Source organism: Papio anubis, chromosome 11 (assembly GCF_008728515.1).
Source record: "Papio anubis isolate 15944 chromosome 11, Panubis1.0, whole genome shotgun sequence".
In the NCBI taxonomy this organism is placed as follows: domain Eukaryota; kingdom Metazoa; phylum Chordata; class Mammalia; order Primates; family Cercopithecidae; genus Papio; species Papio anubis.
In genome coordinates this window covers 29,102,506-29,122,614 of record NC_044986.1, presented here as the reverse complement: position 1 = coordinate 29,122,614, position 20,109 = coordinate 29,102,506, and the positions used below count along the sequence as shown (strand labels likewise).

Sequence of the window (20,109 nt, the reverse complement as noted above, 5' to 3'; positions counted from 1 at the left end):
GCCCAGAAGTCATCTTATCTATCAGGAGCTCTAACATGACATGGTTATGTTTCTTGCTTCTATTTTACCATCCAGTTTGTCCTTCTTGATCAGAATTAGCTCCAAAGTAATAGAAGTTACTCTATTACTTTCTCTGTCTTCCTAAATGAAAAGTCAGCTTAGCAAGCCAGGAACCAATATGTCTTCTCCAACACCAGATTTCTTGCTGACATATATGCTTTTTATTTTCAGAGAATATTTATTCAAACATTTTTGCCATTCCCTAATTCTTGTAAAATGTTAATACTTTCCATATTATTATCTAAGCTTATGTCACATGAAATCATTGAATGACAGCAAAAAATGTAGTTGAGTCACTATTCTGAAGATTTGCAAAGATTCTTATTCACTAGCAAAAAATGTTAACACTATTATTAACCAAGAAGTTCTGGATAGACTGGAACTCCAAAGGCCTAACAGTACCCGTTTATAAGCTACATAATTAGGCTCCATCATTTTAATAAAAGATATTTAGATTCAACTATTATTTGTTGAGTAGCCATTATATGCTATATCTTTTCCTGGACTTCAAATCCTTTCTTCCCAGCACTGTTACCAGTTTTAAAGGTCAAGACAACGAGTCAAGCTTTGGACTTTTTAAGTTCTTCAACCCTACTAGCTGGTTACTTTGGGCAAATAATTTCATTTCTCTGAAGCTGTTTTCTGTTTTGAAAAGTAGGAATAATATGAGTTGCCTGACAGAGCAATTGTAGGAATCAAGGTAATCTTTGGAAATAATTTAGTCAGTATGAGTGAGACACAGAAAATATTTTTCTTTCCTTCATGACCTGAAGGTCATTTGCCACCAAATGAATTTACAAGCAATTCCCACAGCAGCCCAATTCTGGAAAATTTAAGGAATTATTTTTTTACCTGCTGAAATTCAAGATCTCAGCTTATCAGCATCAGAGCCAAAGCCACCTCCATTATCTCACATAAACAGAAAAGCTGTGCAAGTGGCCCCTATGGCTGGGCTGATGCAATGTATCCTTAGCATCTAGTAAGAGTGTTCTCAAAAATTTATGCCGGGGAAGTGGGGGAGCTCACAAATTGTTCTTTGCCTCCAGGTATCTTAATTTTATTCATTGCTGGTTTTTCAGAGCTTGGGTAAAACCTCACAAGTAGGGACAGGACTGGGATGAGGCAACTGAGGTGTCTAGGGTGCAAAATGTGAGCTGTCTAGACACCAAAGGTGTCTAGGTGTCTAGCGGGCACTGACTCGCCAGCGTATGTGAGATTTCAACACCAATAACTTTTTTATTTCCTAGTTGCTGTATCACGAGAATGTTTGGCCTTATTATTTTTTAAAGCTGTACTTACAGAGGTGTGGCCAATTGTCTTAGTGATGCAAGAGATTCAGAATGGAAAAGAAAAAGTCAGCGTTACCCTAGTCGATTTTGATTAAACTCCTTTGAAATCCATGTTGGAGTTTAAATGCCCATTCTTGAGGAATGCTTGATATAGAGGAGGCCCCTCCAAAGCTTTAAGCACATGTTCAGAGCAAGAGGGAGCTTTTCAGGTGTTATTTTGTCTTGTTTTGTTTTTTGCCAGCTCCTACTCTCCGGCTTCCAAATCTGGGGCGATGTCTCTCCAGGTTAAATTATCCTAGCTCCTGCTCCAGATCGCTTTCCCTGTGCCCCGCCGGAGCCCAGTAGTTCGAAAATTAAATCTGGGGCAAGAGGTGCGCTCCAGAGCGCAGCTGCTTCTGGACCCTGCGGCAGCGGTGGGGAGCCACAGGGCGGCGACCGTGAGCTCCGGGAGCTGCGCAAACAGCTGGAGACCATGTCTGAGGATGCGACCAGGACCCTGGGGAAAGGTGAGTGCTCTCCATGGGGTCCGCGAGCTGGGGGCGCCGCGTGACAGAAAATGATGGCTTCGGTGGAACTGCCTGGCCTTGGCCTGCAGACCAGCGGGGCAGGAAGGGACTTGGAGGGCTCTCCTGAAGAAAAGCCACGTGCAGCACTGTCCTCTCTGGGACTTGGGAGTTGGAGCTCCCACAGCCATCCTGGGATCCGGGCAAGTGAGCGAGCTCCCTCCTCACTGGGCTGACTAAGCCTCTCCTTTCCCTGTCCCCCTCCATCGCTGCTCTGCAGGAAGCCAGCCCCCAGGGCCAGTCCCGGAGGGGCTGATCCGCATCTACAGCATGAGGTTCTGCCCCTATTCTCACAGGACCCGCCTCGTCCTCAAGGCCAAAGACATCAGGTGAGAAGCGGAAACCCAGAGCCCCCGAGCAAACCCAGTGCCTCACAGGAGCCCGGGAATGTTTAGCATCTGGGGCATCTGCTCAGATTTTAGAAGGGGCTCCCTGTCCTTTTTTTCCGGAGGCAAAGTCAACAAGTAATTAGCAAAGGGCGGGCATTTTTTTAGCGGGCCCTACTGAAATGCGGAGCCCTTTTCCGAGTCCTGTAACTTCTAGGCCAGCGCAGAGGAATCTGAATGAGGGGGCTGGTGAATTGGTTCCCTCCCAGAATGTTTAAGGGCGCAGCCAAGGCTACTGAGGCCTCTCCTGACTGCTCCACAGAGGTAGTTCCCCCACCACACCCCAGGCATCTTAGGTCACCTCTGTTTCCTTTCGTTATTGAACTTACTGCGTCCAGCATTTTCTTATTTGTTCATCCATCTCCCCTCCCCAGTCCCCTTCACCCATGTGAGTTCTCCAGGGTAGGAACTCTGTCTCTTTTATTCATGAGCTAGGAGACAGCCTGTCACATAGTGGGTGCTCAAAAAGTATCTGTTAAATGAATGAACAAATCTTTCCAAACAATGAAATAAAAGGAATTGCTATCAAGAGGTGTCTGGAAGTTTTCAAGACACCTTGAAAACTTGAGAAATGGGTATAGATTCTTCCAGAAGGAAGTTTGCAAGACCAGCTCCTACAGGTCTGGATCTGGAGGGCAGAGCAGCTTTGCTGGGATGTGGACTGCATAATACAGCTGGCCTCCAAGCTAGAGTGTTGAGAATGTGTCGCTCCAGGTTCCTGACTCTTGTCTCGGAGAGTCCATCACAAGGGGGTGACTTCAGAGTTTCAGACTCATGTCAGAGAGATACAAAGACTAATATAGAGATATTTTAAATAAAATTATGTAAATCCACCTTGTTGAGTATATAGGGCCTATATTTCCAGATTCTTCCCTTTTGCTCAAATTAAGTTGACCTTAAGGTTACCTGTTTTTTGAGGAAAATAACAACAACAGGATGTTTGCCCATTTGGTGATAAATTATCAGCCTAGGAGCTGATGTATTTTCTTAGGGCAGGGTTTCTCAACCTTGGCACTGTTGACAATTTGGACCAGATAATTCTTTGTTGGAGAGGTGGGATAGGAGCTGTCCTATCCATCGCTGGATGTTTAGCAGTATCCGTGGTCTCTACCCATTCAGTGGTCTCTACCCATGACAGTAGAGTCCCCCTTCCCTATCCTCTATCTTCAGTTGTGACAGCAAAACAATGTCTGCAGACATTGTGATATGTCCCTTGGGAAGGAGGCCAAAAATCACCTCTAGTTGAGACTCACTGCTTTAGGTTTTTTAGGTCTTTCTATGTGGCCTATGCTGGTCGCGAACTCTTGGGCTCAAGCAATCTTCCCATCCTGGCCTACCAAAGTGCTGAGATGACAGGCGTGAGGCACCTCATCCAGCCTCTGCTGTAGGTTTTAAGACAATCTCCTAGACTAAGCAACGAATGTTCCCATTTGTTTCCTTTCATCTTTTTAGACATATGTTCATGCTTCTGGCAACTTTATAGTTATCTAAATAATAATTGTATTATTATGTGAACATTAAATAATAGTATTATTTGAACATCTAATAATTAGAAGAAGAATTAAAAAGTTATTGCATGCTTACGTGCCAGGCACGGTCCTAAACACTTTACACATATTCACTTACCTGATCACCACAGTACCAAGAGATGGGTGTAATTCTTAGCCCCATTTTATAATTAAGGACACTGAGCACAGAGAGGTTAGGAATTTGGTTAAGGTCCCAAGCTAGACTGTTCAGTCTGATGCCAAAACTCATGCTCTTAATTGTTAACATTTACCATATTCTGTTGTGACCTGTTAATATCAGATTTGTATTCTGATATTCAAGCTGTAAAACGTACTAAATTCTCTCATGCCATGGTTAAGTGTGTGAACTCTTGAGTCTGTCTGTCTGGCTGTGATCTTGGCTCCACTACTTCTTTTTTTTTTTTTTTTTTTTTTTTTGAGATGGAGTCTCTCTTGCCCAGGCTGGAGTGCAGGGGTGTGATCTCAGCTCACTGCAACCTCCACCTCCCAGGTTCAAGTGATTCTCCTGCCTCAGTCTCCCGAGTAGCTGGGGTTACAGGCACCTGCCACCACGCCCGGCTAACTTTTTGTATTTTTTAGAAGAGATGGGGTTTCGCCATGTTGGCCAGGCTGGTCTTGAACTCCTGACCTCAGATGATCTGCCTGCCCCAGTCTCCCAAAGTGCTGGGATTACAGGCATGAGGCCCCGTGCCCGGCTGGCTCTACTACTTCTTAGTGGGTGGCATTGTGTGTGAGATTCAACCTCCTTGAGCCTTCTTTCCTATGAGGTGAGCTTACTTCATGGGGAATTATGAGGAACAACTGAGATAAGGCATAGAAAACATCCAACACATCTCACTGCCGGAAGGAAGATGATGATGTTATATATTTTATACAAAACTTAAACCTTAGAAAACTAATAGCAAATTTTAACTTTTAAACTGATTGCTTCTGCTTTCAAGAAGAGTGCCTGCCTGCAGATGCCTCTCATTTTTGTTTTCCTTTTGCTTTTTAAGACATGAAGTTGTCAACATTAACCTGAGAAACAAGCCTGAATGGTACTATACAAAGCACCCTTTTGGCCACATTCCTGTCCTGGAGACCAGCCAATGTCAACTGATCTATGAATCTGTGATCGCTTGTGAGTACCTGGATGATGCTTATCCAGGAAGGAAGCTATTTCCACACGACCCATATGAACGAGCTCGCCAAAAGATGTTGTTGGAGCTATTTTGTAAGGTATATTCAATTTAAAAAGCCACTCACACTCTATTTTACTTTGCATGTCTTTCCCAAACCTCAACCCATTTTAAAGCCAAATCATTGGTGAAACTGATTTGTTTTGATACCATGTGATCCTCAGGAGATTAGCTAGCATGGAATTAGGGTAGAGCATGGCCACTGATATTAAAGTTAAAGGCTTAACTGCTAGGTGCTTCTCCATTTCAACCGGCAGGCTCAGGAGGTATGGTTATGACATGGCAATGACCATGTGACTTGAAGCAGGAATATTGAAAGAACTGAAAACTGGTGATCCTTAAAGGGACAATTTCCCCGACTTCAGGTAAAAAGTAATGGAGTGTGACGATTACGCATAGAAGGTGATGCTCTTCTTTTTTTTTTTTTTTTTTTTTTTTGAGACAGGGTCTCGCTCTCTCTGTCACCCAGGCTAGAATGCAGTGGCATGATCTTGGCTCGCTGCCACCTTTGCCTCCTGGGTTCAAGCAATTCTGCTGCCTTAGCCTCCTGAGTAGCTGGGATTACAGGCGCATGCCACCACACCCAGCTAATTTTTGTATTTTTAGTAGAGATGGGGTTTCACCATATTGGCCAGGCTAGTCTTGAACTCCTGACCTCGAGTAATCTGCCTGCCTCGGCCTCCCAAAGTGCTAGGATTACAGACATGAGCCACTGTGCCTGGCCAGTGATGCTCTTTAGAGGCATAAGAGTGCCTGCTGCCCAGGAAATGTGAAGAATAGATAAATGGTGGCAGATTTGATAATGAAAGAAAAAAGAATGGAGAAACTTTAAGATGATGTCTTTGAAAAGGAATTTTTAAAAAACTTCAGTGAGATTAACAGCTGACATATATCAAGCACTTATGATGTGCCAGGCACTGTCCTAATTACTTTGTAGGAGCTAACTCATTTAATCCAACTGCCCTTTGAAGTGGGTACTGCTATTGTATCCATTTTTCAGATGGGAACACTGAGGCTTAGAGAGGTTGAGTGTCCCACCTAAGAATGTATAGCATGGAAGCAGCTGATCAAGTAAGGAGCACTGGAGAAAGCCTCCTAAAGCACCCTGTTTTCCCAGAGTGCTGTGAGAAGCAGATTCCTACTTCTCATTAGGAATCTGGGATATGTCCGGGATATGACATTATCCTGGAACCACAGACATAACCTAGTGCCCCTCACAGGGAGCTGGGGGTTGGATGTGGGTGTTGCCCTGTTAGGCTGGAGTTATAAAGCTTTGCTGCCTTTTCAAGCAGAGCAGGAACTGGAAGTTTCTGCAGACTTCTCCACTGAGAACCTGTGTCCTCTGATTAGGTCCCACATTTGACCAAGGAGTGCCTGGTAGCATTGAGATGTGGGAGAGAATGCACTGATCTGAAGGCAGCCCTGCGTCAGGAATTCTGCAACCTGGAAGAGGTACAAAAAGGGGTCCCTCTCCTGGTCAGCTACAATGGAGGAAGCCAGGCAGGGTTGCTAACCTGGTCACTCTGACACCGGCCTTCACAGGCTTATTCTTTGTGCCTTTGATAAGTCAGACTTCTGATCATCTGATTACATGTTTGCCCTCCTCTAACGTGCTCTGGAATTATTCTGGAAAATCTGATGAGGAGTTGGGGAGGACATGCCATGAATTACTTCCTTTCCCAGAGTCACCCCATCTTCCTGAGTATCTCTGCATGGCTTCTGTAGCTTCTGCCAATGAGGTCAAGGTCTGTAAAGGTTAGGGATTGTGTTTGGCTGCTGGAGTCTAACTACTGTAAATTCATGTTGTAAGGGTTTACTGTCTCATGTAACATTCTCTCACATATTATAACGGCTTATTGTCACATATACGGTGGCTTGCACCTGTGATCCCAGCACTTGGGGAGGCTGAAGCGGGAGGATCACTTGAGCCCCAGGAGTTTAAGACCAGCCTAGGCAACATAGCAAGACCCCTACTCTACAAAAATAATTTTAAAAATTAACCAGGCATAACAATGCATAGCTGTAGTCCCAGCTACTTAGGAGGCTGAGGCAGGAGGATAGCTTGAGTCTGGGAGGTCAAGGCTGCAGTCAGCCATGATTGCACCACTGCACTCTAGCCTGGGTGACAGAGTAAGTAAGACTGACTCAAAAAAAAAAAAAAAAAAAAAAGCCACAGCTAGGCAATTCAGGCCTATTTTGATGGCTTCTTTATGACATTATCAGGAACTGAAGCTCTATCTCTTTATGGGCTCTGTCATCCTTAGCGCAACTTAGTACAAGGCTATCATCCTCAAAATAACAAAATAGCTGCTGTCACTGCAGCCATCACATCCAAGTTCCAGGCTCTGAAAAGCAGAATATAAAGAAAAAAATGGCAAATGGCCATGCCCCTTTTAAGGGCTTTAAATCCTACCAGAAATTCTACCCAATGGCTATTTACATTTCATTGGCCAGAACTTAGCTGCAGGGTCATGACTATCTTAGGGAAAGCTGGGAAATATAGTCTTTTAGCTGGGTTACCCTGAATAAAATCAGGGATCTGTAATTAAGGAAGAAGGGGAAAATGGGTGCAGTGGCAGGAGCACTCTTTGCCAGTAGATCCTTCATTAACCCGGCAGTAATGGAACTACTTATCCCATACTTCTAGAATAATCTGGAAGGCAGTTCTTTTACTCCCATTGTTTCTTTTGTTCCAGAAACTAATAAATTCACCTTATGGGTGGGTGGTTCCTCTACTGGCAGCCAGAGAATACGATTTTTTTCCCCTTAAGGGAAGACTGGTTATTAATACTCTTCTATTTGACCTTTATCAAGTGGAAACAGATTAAATGTATTGATATTTCCAGTTGCCTATCTCAGATTTGTACAGTTAAGTTATGGATGACGAATGGTCGTGTGTAGGAAATGTCAGTCTTTTGTCCTGAGGTCACCAACTGTGGCCTTGACCCCAAGGAGGCCGTATGATGTGGTGGAAAGAGTCTTGGATCTTAGGCTTGGCTTTACTAAATTCCAGAACCTTGGGCAATGTTCTGTACCTCTCTGGGCCTTGGTTTTCTGGTGTGCAAAATGAGGGATTATTTTGAAATGTGCGTTCCTCAGAGCCTCTGGGTTCTGCAGTGGGTTCTCCACTCAACTTCCCAGCGAGTGGAGGCCTGGTAGATGGTTCCAGACACTGCTTCACTCAGGTCAGCACTGCCTTTAACCACCATGTTCAACCTCAAGTCTAAGAAGACGGCATTTGGGGAGAAAGGAGAACTGCTGCTTTAAAAAAGAAGTTCAAAAAATCTTGTGACTAGAGAATTTATAGTCTTTATTTCAAAGATCAGCTGAATGGACCCCATCATGCCTGGTTACCTTCTCACAGATAAACAAATACTGGACCAGGGAAAGGAGCTGGGGGAAAAAAACCCTTTGAATTCAAAGATACAGTAATTGAAACATTTTCATCCGTTTCCCTCCTACCTCCATTTGGATGATGGGTGAACTTTTAAAATTATAGATTGCTAGATGAAAGTATAGGGTTATGATGGAGATACAGTTCTTCAGTTGGGGGTCTTTCCCAGGGCAAGTGAACCAGTATTTTGTGCCATGAATCATGCTGCAGATACTTTGCATACATCATCTCATTGAATCTTGCCAACAACCTTCTCAGTTACAAATGGTACTAGTCCTGTTTTGCAAATTGGAGTGGCCTCTTTGTAAAGGCTCAGAACTATGTACTAGGAATAAAAAATATTAAAGACCTTCAAGGGGCTCAAAGCCTGGATGGGGAGATAGGCTGTTAAGCCCATTTAAAACCTGGGTGTGTTGAGTGCTAGGCTGGAGACATGCATACGAGAAGGCTGGTCTGTGGGGGTAGATAATGCCTCTGTTGACTCTTAGGATGAATTAGAGGCACAAGGGCGAGAGCCTGGTGTGTTTGGCAAACAGTAACCAGTGAGGGGTTGCCAGCGAGGGAGTGATTGATAAGAGGCGAATGTGGAGGGTGGACCAGAGTCAGACGCTGAAAGGCCTTTTCCACTGTGCCTGGGGATTTGTACTTTATTTCAGAGTTGATGGTGAGTAATTGAAGCCTGTCAAGCAGGAGAGTGGTATGCTCCTTCATGCTTTTAAGAGTATTTAGCCCATCACTTGCACCCAGGATGGGGAGGTTGCCGTGAGCCAGGACTGCGCCACTGCACTCCAGCCTGGGCAACAGAGTGAGACTCTGTTTCAAAAAAAAAAAAAAAAAGGAAGACAGAAAAGAAAAAGTATTCAGCTCAGCTGAGCACAGTGGCTCAAGCCCATAATCCCAGCACTTTGAGAAGCCAAGGTGGGAGGATCACTTGAGCCCAGAAGTTTGAGACCACGCTGGTCAATGTGGCGAAACTCTATCTCTTTAAAAATACAAAATGTTAGCTTGGCATGGTGGCTTATCCCTGTAGTGCTATGTACTTGGGAGGCTGAGGTGAGAGGATCACCGGAGCCTAGGAGGTTGAAGCTACAGTGAGCTATAATTTCACCACCGGACTCCAGCCTGGACAACACAGTGAAACCCTATCTCAAAAAAAAAAAAAAAAAGAAGAAGATGTTCAGCCCAGCAAGAGTATAGAGGATGGATTAGAGTGGCCAAGAGCAAGGACTGGGAAGGGACAAAGAGGGCCCCACTAAAGAGGGTTGGAGAGGGAGGTTTAATTAGAGAGATTTTGAGAGACTAAGATGAGATGAAATCTGAGGAAGGAGTAGGAGTTACCGAGGATGGTTTCCAAGTTTGTGGCTGGTAAATGTGATGCTTTTCACTAAGAGTTTGAGGGAGGACACATTTTGTCAAATTTGAGGTGTTGATGGGATATTCATATGTGGGCAGAGCTTAGAAGAGCAACGTATGGTCTCTACTGGACCTTTGGAATGGTTTTATGGGCTAGGAGCTTTAACCAGAGAGTTTAGGAATGTCATCAGCGGTGTGGTGATAAATGTTTAACAATCAATTTTCTCTTAAAAGAGAAAGAAAAAGAAAAAGCACTGATTTATAGCATTTGCTGATTTGGGTGGTGTAAATACTTCCGCCAAGGCTAATTTTGAGCTACCAATGTGCTATCTCTAAACTCAAGAGCTGGCAAAAGATGTGGGCAGCTCCAGCATGTCATTGAATAAGAAATTTCACTTTATATTCAATAACTGAGCCCCAGAAACACCATTGTTAACCAGCCTCTGTATAGGTAGCTTTCACTAACCAGCCTTGGTGTAGGTAGCTTTCACTGATGCTATTTAAGGAACACCGGGTATTCCACATTGTTCTAACAGGTTTGAATGTGGTTTTGTCCCATAGACTGTTAGCAATAATTGTAACTATGGCTGGGCATGGTGGCTCACACTCGTAATCCAGGCACTTTGGGAGGCCAAGGAGGGAGGATCACTCGAGGCCAGGAGTTCAAGACCAGCCTGGGCAACACAGTGAGACCATGTCTTTACTAAAAATAAAAAAATTAACTAGTCATGGTGGCGTGTGTCTGTAGTCCCAGCTTCTCTAGAGGCTGAGGCGGGAGCATCTCTTGAACCCAGGAGTTTGAGCTTGCAGTGAGCTATGATCATGCCACTGCACTCCAGCCTGGGTGACACAGCAAGACCCTGTCTCGAAAACAAACAAACAAACAAAGAATTATAACTACAATGTAGGAAATATTGAAATCTGAAAACATGACCAATGAACTTGAATTATGTGATCTGTTCCTTTAAATGCCAATATATTTATTCTAGGAGAGTCTAGTGAAATTGAAATTTGTCAGAATAATTTTAATGGAGATGATCCCCTGATTTATGCAACTCTTTCACATGATTTTGCAAAGTCAGGATTTTTTGTGAGCTAAAAATATTTTAAATACTCATTGTCTTTCTGAGTGATAAGCAAGCCAAGATTTCATGTATAATCTTCTGCTATGTTATCCTCAAACAAAAGGCCAGTTCACCTTTTGTGGCCTTAAACTCTGACACTTTCTTCTTTTGAAATAACTGCCTTGTCTAACTTTCGAAGTTTTTTTGTTTGTTTGTTTGTTTTTTTTTGCTTGTTTTTTGTTCGTTCGTTTGTTTGTTTTTAAAATCTGGTTTCAGGTGGGTTCAGTGGCTCATGTCTGTAATCCCAGCACTTTGGGAGGCCTAAGCGGGCAGATCATTTGAGCCCAGGAGTCCGAGACAAGACTTGACAACATGGCAAAACTTCGTCTCTACAAAAAATACAAAAATTAGCTGGATGTGGTGATGCACACCTGTGGTCCCTGCTACTTGGGAGGCTGAGGTCGGAGGATCACTTGAGTCCAGGAGGTCAAGGCTGCTGTGAGCTTTGATCATGCCACTGCACTCCAGCCTGGGTGACAGAGTGAGACTCTGTCTCAAAAAAAAAAAAATTAAGTTCCATCAAAATCAAATATTTATTATGCTTGTTATATAACCGCATTTTTCTCTGTTATCTTTTATAATTCTTTGAGATATATTACTGCCACTTTTATTATCAAACTAGCAGCGTGCTCACTGGCTTTCCTGTTCTGAACGTTGGCATGAGTTTTAAAACTACGACACTTGTCTTGCTGTACTTTATGTCTTCACGCAGATTTTCTAGCCTTTACTGAATCATTAATCTAAGCAGCACACATTTTTTAGTTGTATTCTTTTTCAGGTATTCACTTTCCCATTTCTGAATGGGACTTGAGCCAGGCTTCATTTGATCTTTGTGGATTTGAATGTGGCAGGACCTCTTGGTGTCACTTTTCATCTGTGCCTTCCAAAAATATTTTCATTATGGAAATAGTCAAATCAAGTTCAAGTGCTGTGAAAAGTAGGATTTGGTCATGTTTCCTTGAGGCTTTGGAGTTTTGCTTTAAATCTAGAAAGTGTTCGTGGCTTATTAATTGGTTCTGCACGCTGACTATTGCTTAGTCCTTTCTTCATCATCATCAGAGCTCCATAAAGGAGAGCAGGGAGAGGACAACATAAATAATGCTGAAATAGCACTGAGGGATGAGACCTGGCCCAGCAACTGAAGCCTTTGTCTGCCGGTGGCCACAGGGCACTTTATGATTTTGCTTCTTGTCATCCAACCACCTGCCTTGGGGTGCTTCACTTTGCATTTCCATGCAGAGTTTCCCGCATTGCCAAATTTGATTGCATGCCTTATGTGTAGCAGTTTGCATGAGGCGGAATTTGCATAAATTATGTGTGTATCACCCAGGAGTTTCTGTAGTTAAGTACTTTATTGATTCTAAATGTCACCCATAATCTTAATTTTTTAATTACTTTATTTTCTTTTCCTCTTTTAGAGATGGGGGTCTCTCTCTGTTGCCCAGGTTGGAGTGCAGTGGCACAGTCATGGCTCACTGTCGTCTTGAGCTCCTGGGCTCAAGCAATACTTCCACCTCAGCCTCCCGAGTAGCTGGGATTACAGGCTCAAGCCACCGAGCCAGCCTCCATTATCTTAATTATTGTTATAATTATTTTTTTGAGTCAGGGTCTCACTCTGTCACCCAGGCTGGAGTGCAGTGGCACAATCACGGCTCACTGCAGCCTCAACCTCCTGGGCTCAAGTGATTCTCTCACCTCAACCTCCCGAGTAGCTGGGATCACAGGTTCAGGCCACCATGCCCAACTGTTTTGTTTTTGTTTTTGTTTGTTTTAATTTTTTGTGGAGACGAGGTCTCACTGTGTGGCTCAGGCTGGTCTTGAACTCCTAGGCTCAAGTGATCCTCCCACTTCAGCCTCCCAAAGGGCTTTGATCACAGGCATGAGTCACTGCACTTGGTAATCTTAATTTTTAGTCTGTCCTTTCTTCTCATCAAAAAAGACATTTATTCAAGTTAGATTATATTGTCTTGGTTTAGTTTTGTTTTTGCTCTTTCTTAATTTTTATTAATTTCCAGTGGCAAAATTATTCATATATTGTTTAATTGTTTCTCCTTCGATAGCACCAGGAAAGGAAGGCAAAAAAGTTTATACCTGGTTAATTCATCACTGAAAACAATTTTCTGTATCCTTTTATATATAGCAGACTACAGGCTAAATTTTTTATCATCTAAGTTAACATGTCTACAAACTAAATTCATTATTACTAGCTATTTTGAATAACAAAGTTGTTGAGATATAATTTGTATGCCACAAAATTCACCCTTTTCAAGTGTACAATTCACTGGCTTTTAGTATACTAAGAGAGTTGTGCAACTATCACCACTATTTAATTTCAGAGCGTTTTTTTATCATACCCCAGAGAAACTGCTCACTCGTAAGCTATCATTTTCCATTTCTTCTCAGTCCGCCTGGCCATACGTAGCCACTAATCTGCTTTCTGTCTCTATGGATTGACTTATTCTAGACACTTCATATAACTGGAATCATACAACGTGTAGCATTTCATGAGCTATTTTCACATACCATGAAGTTCTTAAGGTTCATCCTTCATTCTTTTTTATGGCTAAATAATATTCCATGTGTGAATACACACATTTTGTTTATCCACATCTGGGAAGGTTCCACTCTTGGAACCAATGTGGATAATGTTGTTGTGAACACTGTGCAGGTTTTTGCATGAACATACGTTGTGATTTCTCTTGGATTTGCTAGCTGATTTAGCATGTTTACTAACATGCCATTTTAGTTGTAACCACCTTTCTTTCACACTTGGGAATGGGTTATCCCTGACTCGGGATGCCTGGTTAAGTGTATTAGTGCTGTTGCTAGTTCAGTTACTTCATTCATCATCCAATTCTGACAGCTGCTTTCTAGATAAACTAATATTTGCTGTACTTCTTTCAATAGCCTTCTGATATACCCTTTCCCATCACCATAAATAATAGAATAATAATTATTCTTATTATTTGAAAATTATTTTTACTCTTCTCCAATTATAAAGTAGTACTTGTTCATTAGAGAGAATTTGGAGAGTACAGGAAAACATAGAAACTAAGGGGAAAAAATATAATCCCACTACCAGAAACAACCACTGTTACAATCTTGGGGACTTTTTTGTTTTTGTTTTCTGCCCTTTTCTGTTTTGTATATTTTATGTAGTTGAAACTTGATTACTATTATGATGTAAATATTCCCTAGACCCCCTGCCATTTTATTTTGAGACAGGATTTTACTCTGTTGTCAGGCTGGAATGCAGGGTGCAATCATGGCTCGCTGCAACGTCGAACTCCTGAGCTCAAGGGAGCCTCCCAACTCAGCCTCGTGAGTAGCCGGGACTATAGGCATGTGCTACTATGCCTAGCTAGTTTTCTATTTAACTTTTGTAGAGACAGGGTCTCCCTCTGTTGCCCAGGCTGGTGTCAAACTCCTGGACTCAAGTGACCCACCTGTCTTGGCCTCCCAAATTGTTGGGACTACAGGTGTGAGCCACCACACCTGGCCAATTTTTATAAACTCTATAAATGCTTATTTACATGTATAAGAGTGTTTCTTAGAGCAGCAGCATTATTTGTGATGATGACAAATTAGGAAACAATATTCATTAGATGGTGAGTGGTTAAGCAAATCATGTCTGTCTTGTGGAATTCTGTGGAACGGCTGAAAATGAATGAGGTAAATCTGTGTACTGACATTAAAAGATTGCCTAGAAATATTAAATGAATCACACAGTAATACAGCTGGTATGATCCCATTTTAGTAGAATAAAACAAAACTGAACCATGCAGGTGTGCATATACATGTAAATAAATGGCTAGAAAAGTATCTAGAGAGAAACCCATCCACCTCCCAGTAGTGTCTCACACTGGGAAGGGGACTGATTAGAATTGGGGTGGGTAAGAAAAGTGGTTAAGGGCAGGGATGTGAAGGGAAGATTTTGCCTTTTACACTATTTTCTGTGTTTGATTTTTTTAAAATGATGGGAATGTATTTCTGTATTAAATATGTAATCTTTAAAAGTAGAAAAAACACTTTTTTTTTTTTTTGAGACGGATTCTTGCTCTGTCGCCCAGGCTGGAGTGCAGTGGTGCAATCTTGGCTCACTGCAAGCTCCGCCTCCCGGGTTCACGCCATTCTCCTGCCTTAGCCTCCTAAGTAGCTGAGACTACAGGCGCCCACCACCACGCCCGGCTAATTTCTTTTTGAATTTTTAGTAGAGACTGGTTAGCCAGGATGGTCTCGATCTCCTGACCTCATGATCCTCCTGCCTTGGCCTCCCAAAGTGCTGGGATTACAGGCGCCCGGCCGAAAACACTTTTAATGTCTGCATACTTTGCCATGTTTATAAACCATAAAGTTATTTATCCAGTACACTAATTAGGAGTGTTTAGATGGTTTTCAGTCCTTTGCCGTTTTGAATGGTGCTACAGGGAATATCAGCTTCTTTGCCTAAGAAGCATTTTCTGTATTTTAGAATATGTTCTTAAGCTGGACTCTCAGGAATGGAATGACCAGATCAAAGGGTAGAATGAGCACGTTGGAGGCTTGGGCTGTATTTCACTAAATTGCTTCCCAGAAGACTTGTGTTGTTTGCCCCTCACCAGCAGTATGTGAAAATGCTCTTTGCCTTATCTCCTTTTCACTGGGGGGAGAGTTCATTCAAAAAGATATTTGTTTGTTGAATAATATTTGCTGTGGAGATACACTGTAGCTCCTCATTGTTGACTTAATGCATATTTCTTTGATTGCCAGGGAAGTGGGAGGTTTTCCCTGAAGTATGTCATCTCTTGCTCCTGGTCTTGTAAAATTTGTCTGTTCAGTTCAGGGGCTTTGCCTATCTGGCCATCTGAATCTTACTAATTTTCCTTGTTGATTTGTAAAAGTTCCTTTTTTTTTTTTTTGAGATGGAGTCTCGCTCTGTCGCCCAGGCTGGAGTGCTGTGGCCGGGTCTCAGCTCACTGCAAGCTCCGCCTCCCGGGTTCCCGCCATTCTCCTGCCTCAGCCTCCCGAGTAGCTGGGACTACAGGCGCCCGCCACCTCGCCCGGCTAGTTTTTTGTATTTTTTTAGTAGAGACGGGGTTTCACCGTGTTAGCCAGGATGGTCTCGATCTCCTGACCTCGTGATCCGCCCGTCTCGGCCTCCCAAAGTGCTGGGATTACAGGCTTGAGCCACCGCGCCCGGCCAAAAAGTTCCTTTTAAAGTGTTCCTTGTATAGAAAAGATATTTGGCTGGTTTTAAAACACATTTTTGTTTTCTTTTGACTTTTAGTTTGGCTTATATATTTTTGCATATGGAAGTACAGCATCTGAAAGTATTATGCTGTAAGGCTTTCCTGCTATGATTTCCTCCACTGTTTTATGTGTAGGAAGTCCTCTCCCCACTTCAGAGACTTGATAAATATTCATTTATATTTTCTTCCACCACCAATCACTTTACAGACATTTGACTGGTCAAGCATTACCCTCCTAGCTTTTCCCCCACACTATCTTACAAATATATTGTGATTTGTTTTAGTTTTTGTTTTTGAGACAGGGTCTCACTCTGTCACCCAGGCTGGAGTGCAGTGGCATGATCACGGCTCACTGCAGCCTCGACCTCCCGGGCTCAGGTGATCTTTCTACCTTAGCCTCCTGAGTGTCTAGGACTACAGGCACCACCATGCCTGGCTAGTTTTGTGTATTTTTTGTAGAGACGGGATTTCTCCGACCGTCCGAGACTGGTCTCGAACTTCTGGGTTCAAGCGATCCTTCCACCTTGGTCTCCCAAAGTAGTAGGATTAAAAGTGTGAACCACCACATCCAGCCCTACAAATACATTTTGAAGATAAGAATTAAGCTCATTAAAAGGATGCCAGCATAGAATTTTGAGTGGTCCTTTAATCCCCAAATTTTGACAAGTTGTATTCTGCACCTTCATGGAGAATCGAGGTCATAACTGATGGGCAGCAGGAGGAGCACGTTCTGTTGCAGGTCCTGCCTCTAAGTCTCCTTCCCAGAGGAGAAAATGGTCTTAAATATGCCCTAGATTTGTTCTACACCCTAGGTTTGTTTAACAGGGAACTGGTTCATCACATAGTTAGCTCAGTCTCAGCTATATCATTTTAGCAGGGATCTGAGATTTGAAATCTTAAGAACCTCCATTTATCTTTTATGAACTCAAAACATTTCTGCCCTGCAAAAGATTTGAATAGACATTTCTCAAAAGAAGACACACAAATGGCAAACGGACATATGAAAAGGTGCTCAGCATCATTGATCATCAGAGAAATGCAAATCAAAACTATAACGAGATATCATCTCACCCCAGTTAAAATGGCTTCTATTAAAAAGACAGGCAATGTGAAATGCTGTTGAGGATGTGGAGAAAAGGGAACCCTCATACACTGGGGCGGGAATGTAAATTAGTATAACCCCTATGGAGAACAGTTTGGAGGTTCCTCAAAACACTAAAAATTGAGCTACCATAGGATCCAGCAATCCCACTGCTGAGTACACACCCAAAAGAAAGGAAATCAGTGTATCAAAGAGATACCTGGACTCTTATGTTTGTTGCAGCACTGTTTACAATAGCTAAGATTTGAAAGCAACCTAAGTGTCCATGAATAGAGGAATGGATAAAGAAAATGTGGTACAGGTGGGGTGTGGTGGCTCACTCCTGTAATCACAGTACTTTGGCAGGCCGAGGCTAGCGGATCACTTGAGGTCAGGAGTTCGAGACCAGTTTGGCCAACATGGTGAAACCTCGTCTCTACTGAAAATACAAAAATAAGCTGGCATGGTGGTGCATGCCTGTAATCCCAGCTACTCAGGAGGCTTGAGGAGAATTGCTTGAACCTGGGAGGCAGAGGTTGCAGTGAGCTGAGATCACACCACTGCACTCCAGCTTGGGTGAAAGAGTGATACTCTGTCTCAAAGAAAACACAAAACAAAACAAAACAAAAAACAAAGAAAGAAAGAAAAAAAAAAAGAAAACGCAGTGCATACACACAATGGAGTACTATTCGGCCATAAAAAGAATGAGATCCTGTCATTTGCAACAACATGGATGGAACTGGAGATCATGTTAAGTGAAACAAACCAGGCACAGAACGACAAACATCACATGTTCTCACTTACTTGTGGGATCTAAAAATCAAAACAATTGAACTCATGAACAGAGAGAGTAAAAGGATAGTTACCAGAGGCTAGGAAGGGTAGCATGAGCTGACAGGGAGGTGGGGATGGTTAATGGGTACAAAAAACACAGAAAGAATGAATAAGACCTACTCTCTGATAGCACCACATGGTGACTATAGTCGATAATAACTTAATTGCACATTTAAAAATAATTTAAAGAGTGTAATTGGATTGTTAGTAATTCAAAGGATAAATGCTTGGGGGAGTGGATACCCCATTCTCCATAATGTGCTTATTTCACACTGCATGCCTGGACCATGTATATATCATGTACCCCATAAATATATACACCTACTATGTGCCCACAAAAAATAAAAATATTAATAAAAGACTTCTGCCTTGGAGTTGAGTACTTTTCCGCTGCTTCTGGAAAAGGGCCAGTATTGCTGATGTACTGGCGTGTTGCTGTGTGTCTGTTCAGGGGCCGCAGAGGGTGGAGGATGGCTTCTGGTTTTTTGGGGGGCAGAGAGTAGGGGATGGCTTCTGCATTTTCAGAACGATTTTAATGAGGAAAAACTCTTCCTCCTCCAGCAAGTACAGCAGCCCCCACTGGGAGCCACCATACTGTTTCGGGATTGGGGGCCCAGGATTTCTTGGCAATGAAGGTGAGGTGGCCGCTTCAATGTTTGAAGCTCAATTATTGAGGCTGAACCAAAGAGTTGAAGACTGGCGCTCTCTCGAACGCCTGGTTTGGATTCTGGGATTCGCTTCTCTTAATGATCTTGCTTCTCTCGCAAAAACCTTGCAGATTTCTTCATCCTCCTGTTGAACGTTTTTTGGGGAGCCGTGGCCGACGCGCCTCGCACTGATGGCCACCAGGGGGAGCCCCACGCGCTTCCTCCTTCCCCTTGTGTTCCAGGGCGCACCTCAAAACGCTGACGTTCTCCTTCGTCCCTCTGGGGGCGCCCGAAGGGCCCTCGCAGAAGATGAGGTGCCTTTCCAGCCAGGCTTCTCGCGTGCAGGGCGTGGGAACAGTGCACCCCCGTCCTACCAAGTAGTGCCTTCCTCTTCATTTGCATTGCTCGCTCGTTACCCCTCATCGCGTCCCTAGTCTTATTTTTCAGTGAATTGGAGAACAGAAAATTTTAAAATAGATTTTTCTCACATTCCAGAAGGTCAAACACCTTTCTGCAAAATATCTACCATGCTAAAGGGGAAGTAATTTTACATGTCTGGGGAAGGTACCATGTTTGCATTAGAAAGGAGCTTTTCTATTGTACTAAAGACTCCCAACAAACCTCTTGAACTCTTAAGCCTGAATTGAAAATGTGTCAGTGTTTTCAAAAAATCTGAGGCCTGGAAGCTAAAGCCTCAGTTCCCTCGCCTGCCATTTGTAGAAGCCTTATAGGGGATATCTGGGGTCTTTGAAGAAAAACGTTTTCTAAGAAGGCTATTTTGGTTTGCTTGCTCATACAAAAGACAGTGGTTCTGAAAGTGAGGAATGCCATTGTGAGGGAAGCTATTCAACATTAAGAATGGCCAATATCTTTTTTTTTTTTTTTTTGTATTTTGAGATGGAGTCTTGCTGTGTTTGTTGCCCAGGCTGCAGTGCAGTGATGTGATCATAGCTCACTGCAGCCTCGAACTCCTGGGCACCACTACACCCGGCTAACTTTTTTATTTTTTGTAGACACAAGGTCTCACAATGTGCCCCGGGCTGGTCTCGAACTCCTGGCCTCAAGAGCTCCTTCCACGTTGACTTTCCAAAGCACTGGGATTACAGGCATAAGCCACAGTGCCCGACCACTGATATCTTTTTTTTTTTTCTTTTTTTGAGACAGGGTCTCACTCTGTCACCCACGCTGGAGTGCAGTGGCATGATCACTGCTCACTTCAGCCTCTACCTCCCAAGCTCAGGTGGTCCTCCCACCTCAGCCTCCCAAGTAGCTGGGACTGCAGGCACACACCACAATGCTCAGTTAGTTTTTTTTTTGTAGAGATGGGGTTTCACCATGTTGCCCAGGCTGGTCTCAAACTCCTGGGCTCAAGCAATCTGTCCACCTCAGCCTCCCAAAGTGCTGGGATTACAGGCATGAGCCACCATGCCTGGCTGTATCTTT

The 20,109-nt window shown here is 43.2% G+C and overlaps 1 protein-coding gene and 1 long non-coding RNA gene across 3 annotated transcripts in view; one reads left to right on the top strand and one right to left on the bottom strand.

The window, feature by feature from the left end:
• The window catches only part of LOC103887706, a 31,529-nt gene that overhangs the window by 4,358 nt on the left and 7,062 nt on the right, over nt 1–20,109 (bottom strand). The window lies entirely within an intron of this gene.
• GSTO2 (glutathione S-transferase omega 2) overlaps nt 1–20,109 on the top strand; it is a 29,194-nt gene that overhangs the window by 3,578 nt on the left and 5,507 nt on the right. Inside the window, exons 2-5 of one of the 2 annotated variants that reach the window (XM_009215319.3) lie at nt 1,591–1,855; nt 2,133–2,241; nt 4,823–5,045; nt 6,356–6,457. In XM_009215319.3, coding sequence (XP_009213583.1) covers nt 1,822–1,855; nt 2,133–2,241; nt 4,823–5,045; nt 6,356–6,457 — 468 coding nt within the window. In that variant the 5' untranslated portion in view covers nt 1,591–1,821. The remainder of the gene's footprint in view (nt 1–1,590; nt 1,856–2,132; nt 2,242–4,822; nt 5,046–6,355; nt 6,458–20,109) is intronic. The other variant, XM_017944307.1, reaches the window with a different exon arrangement.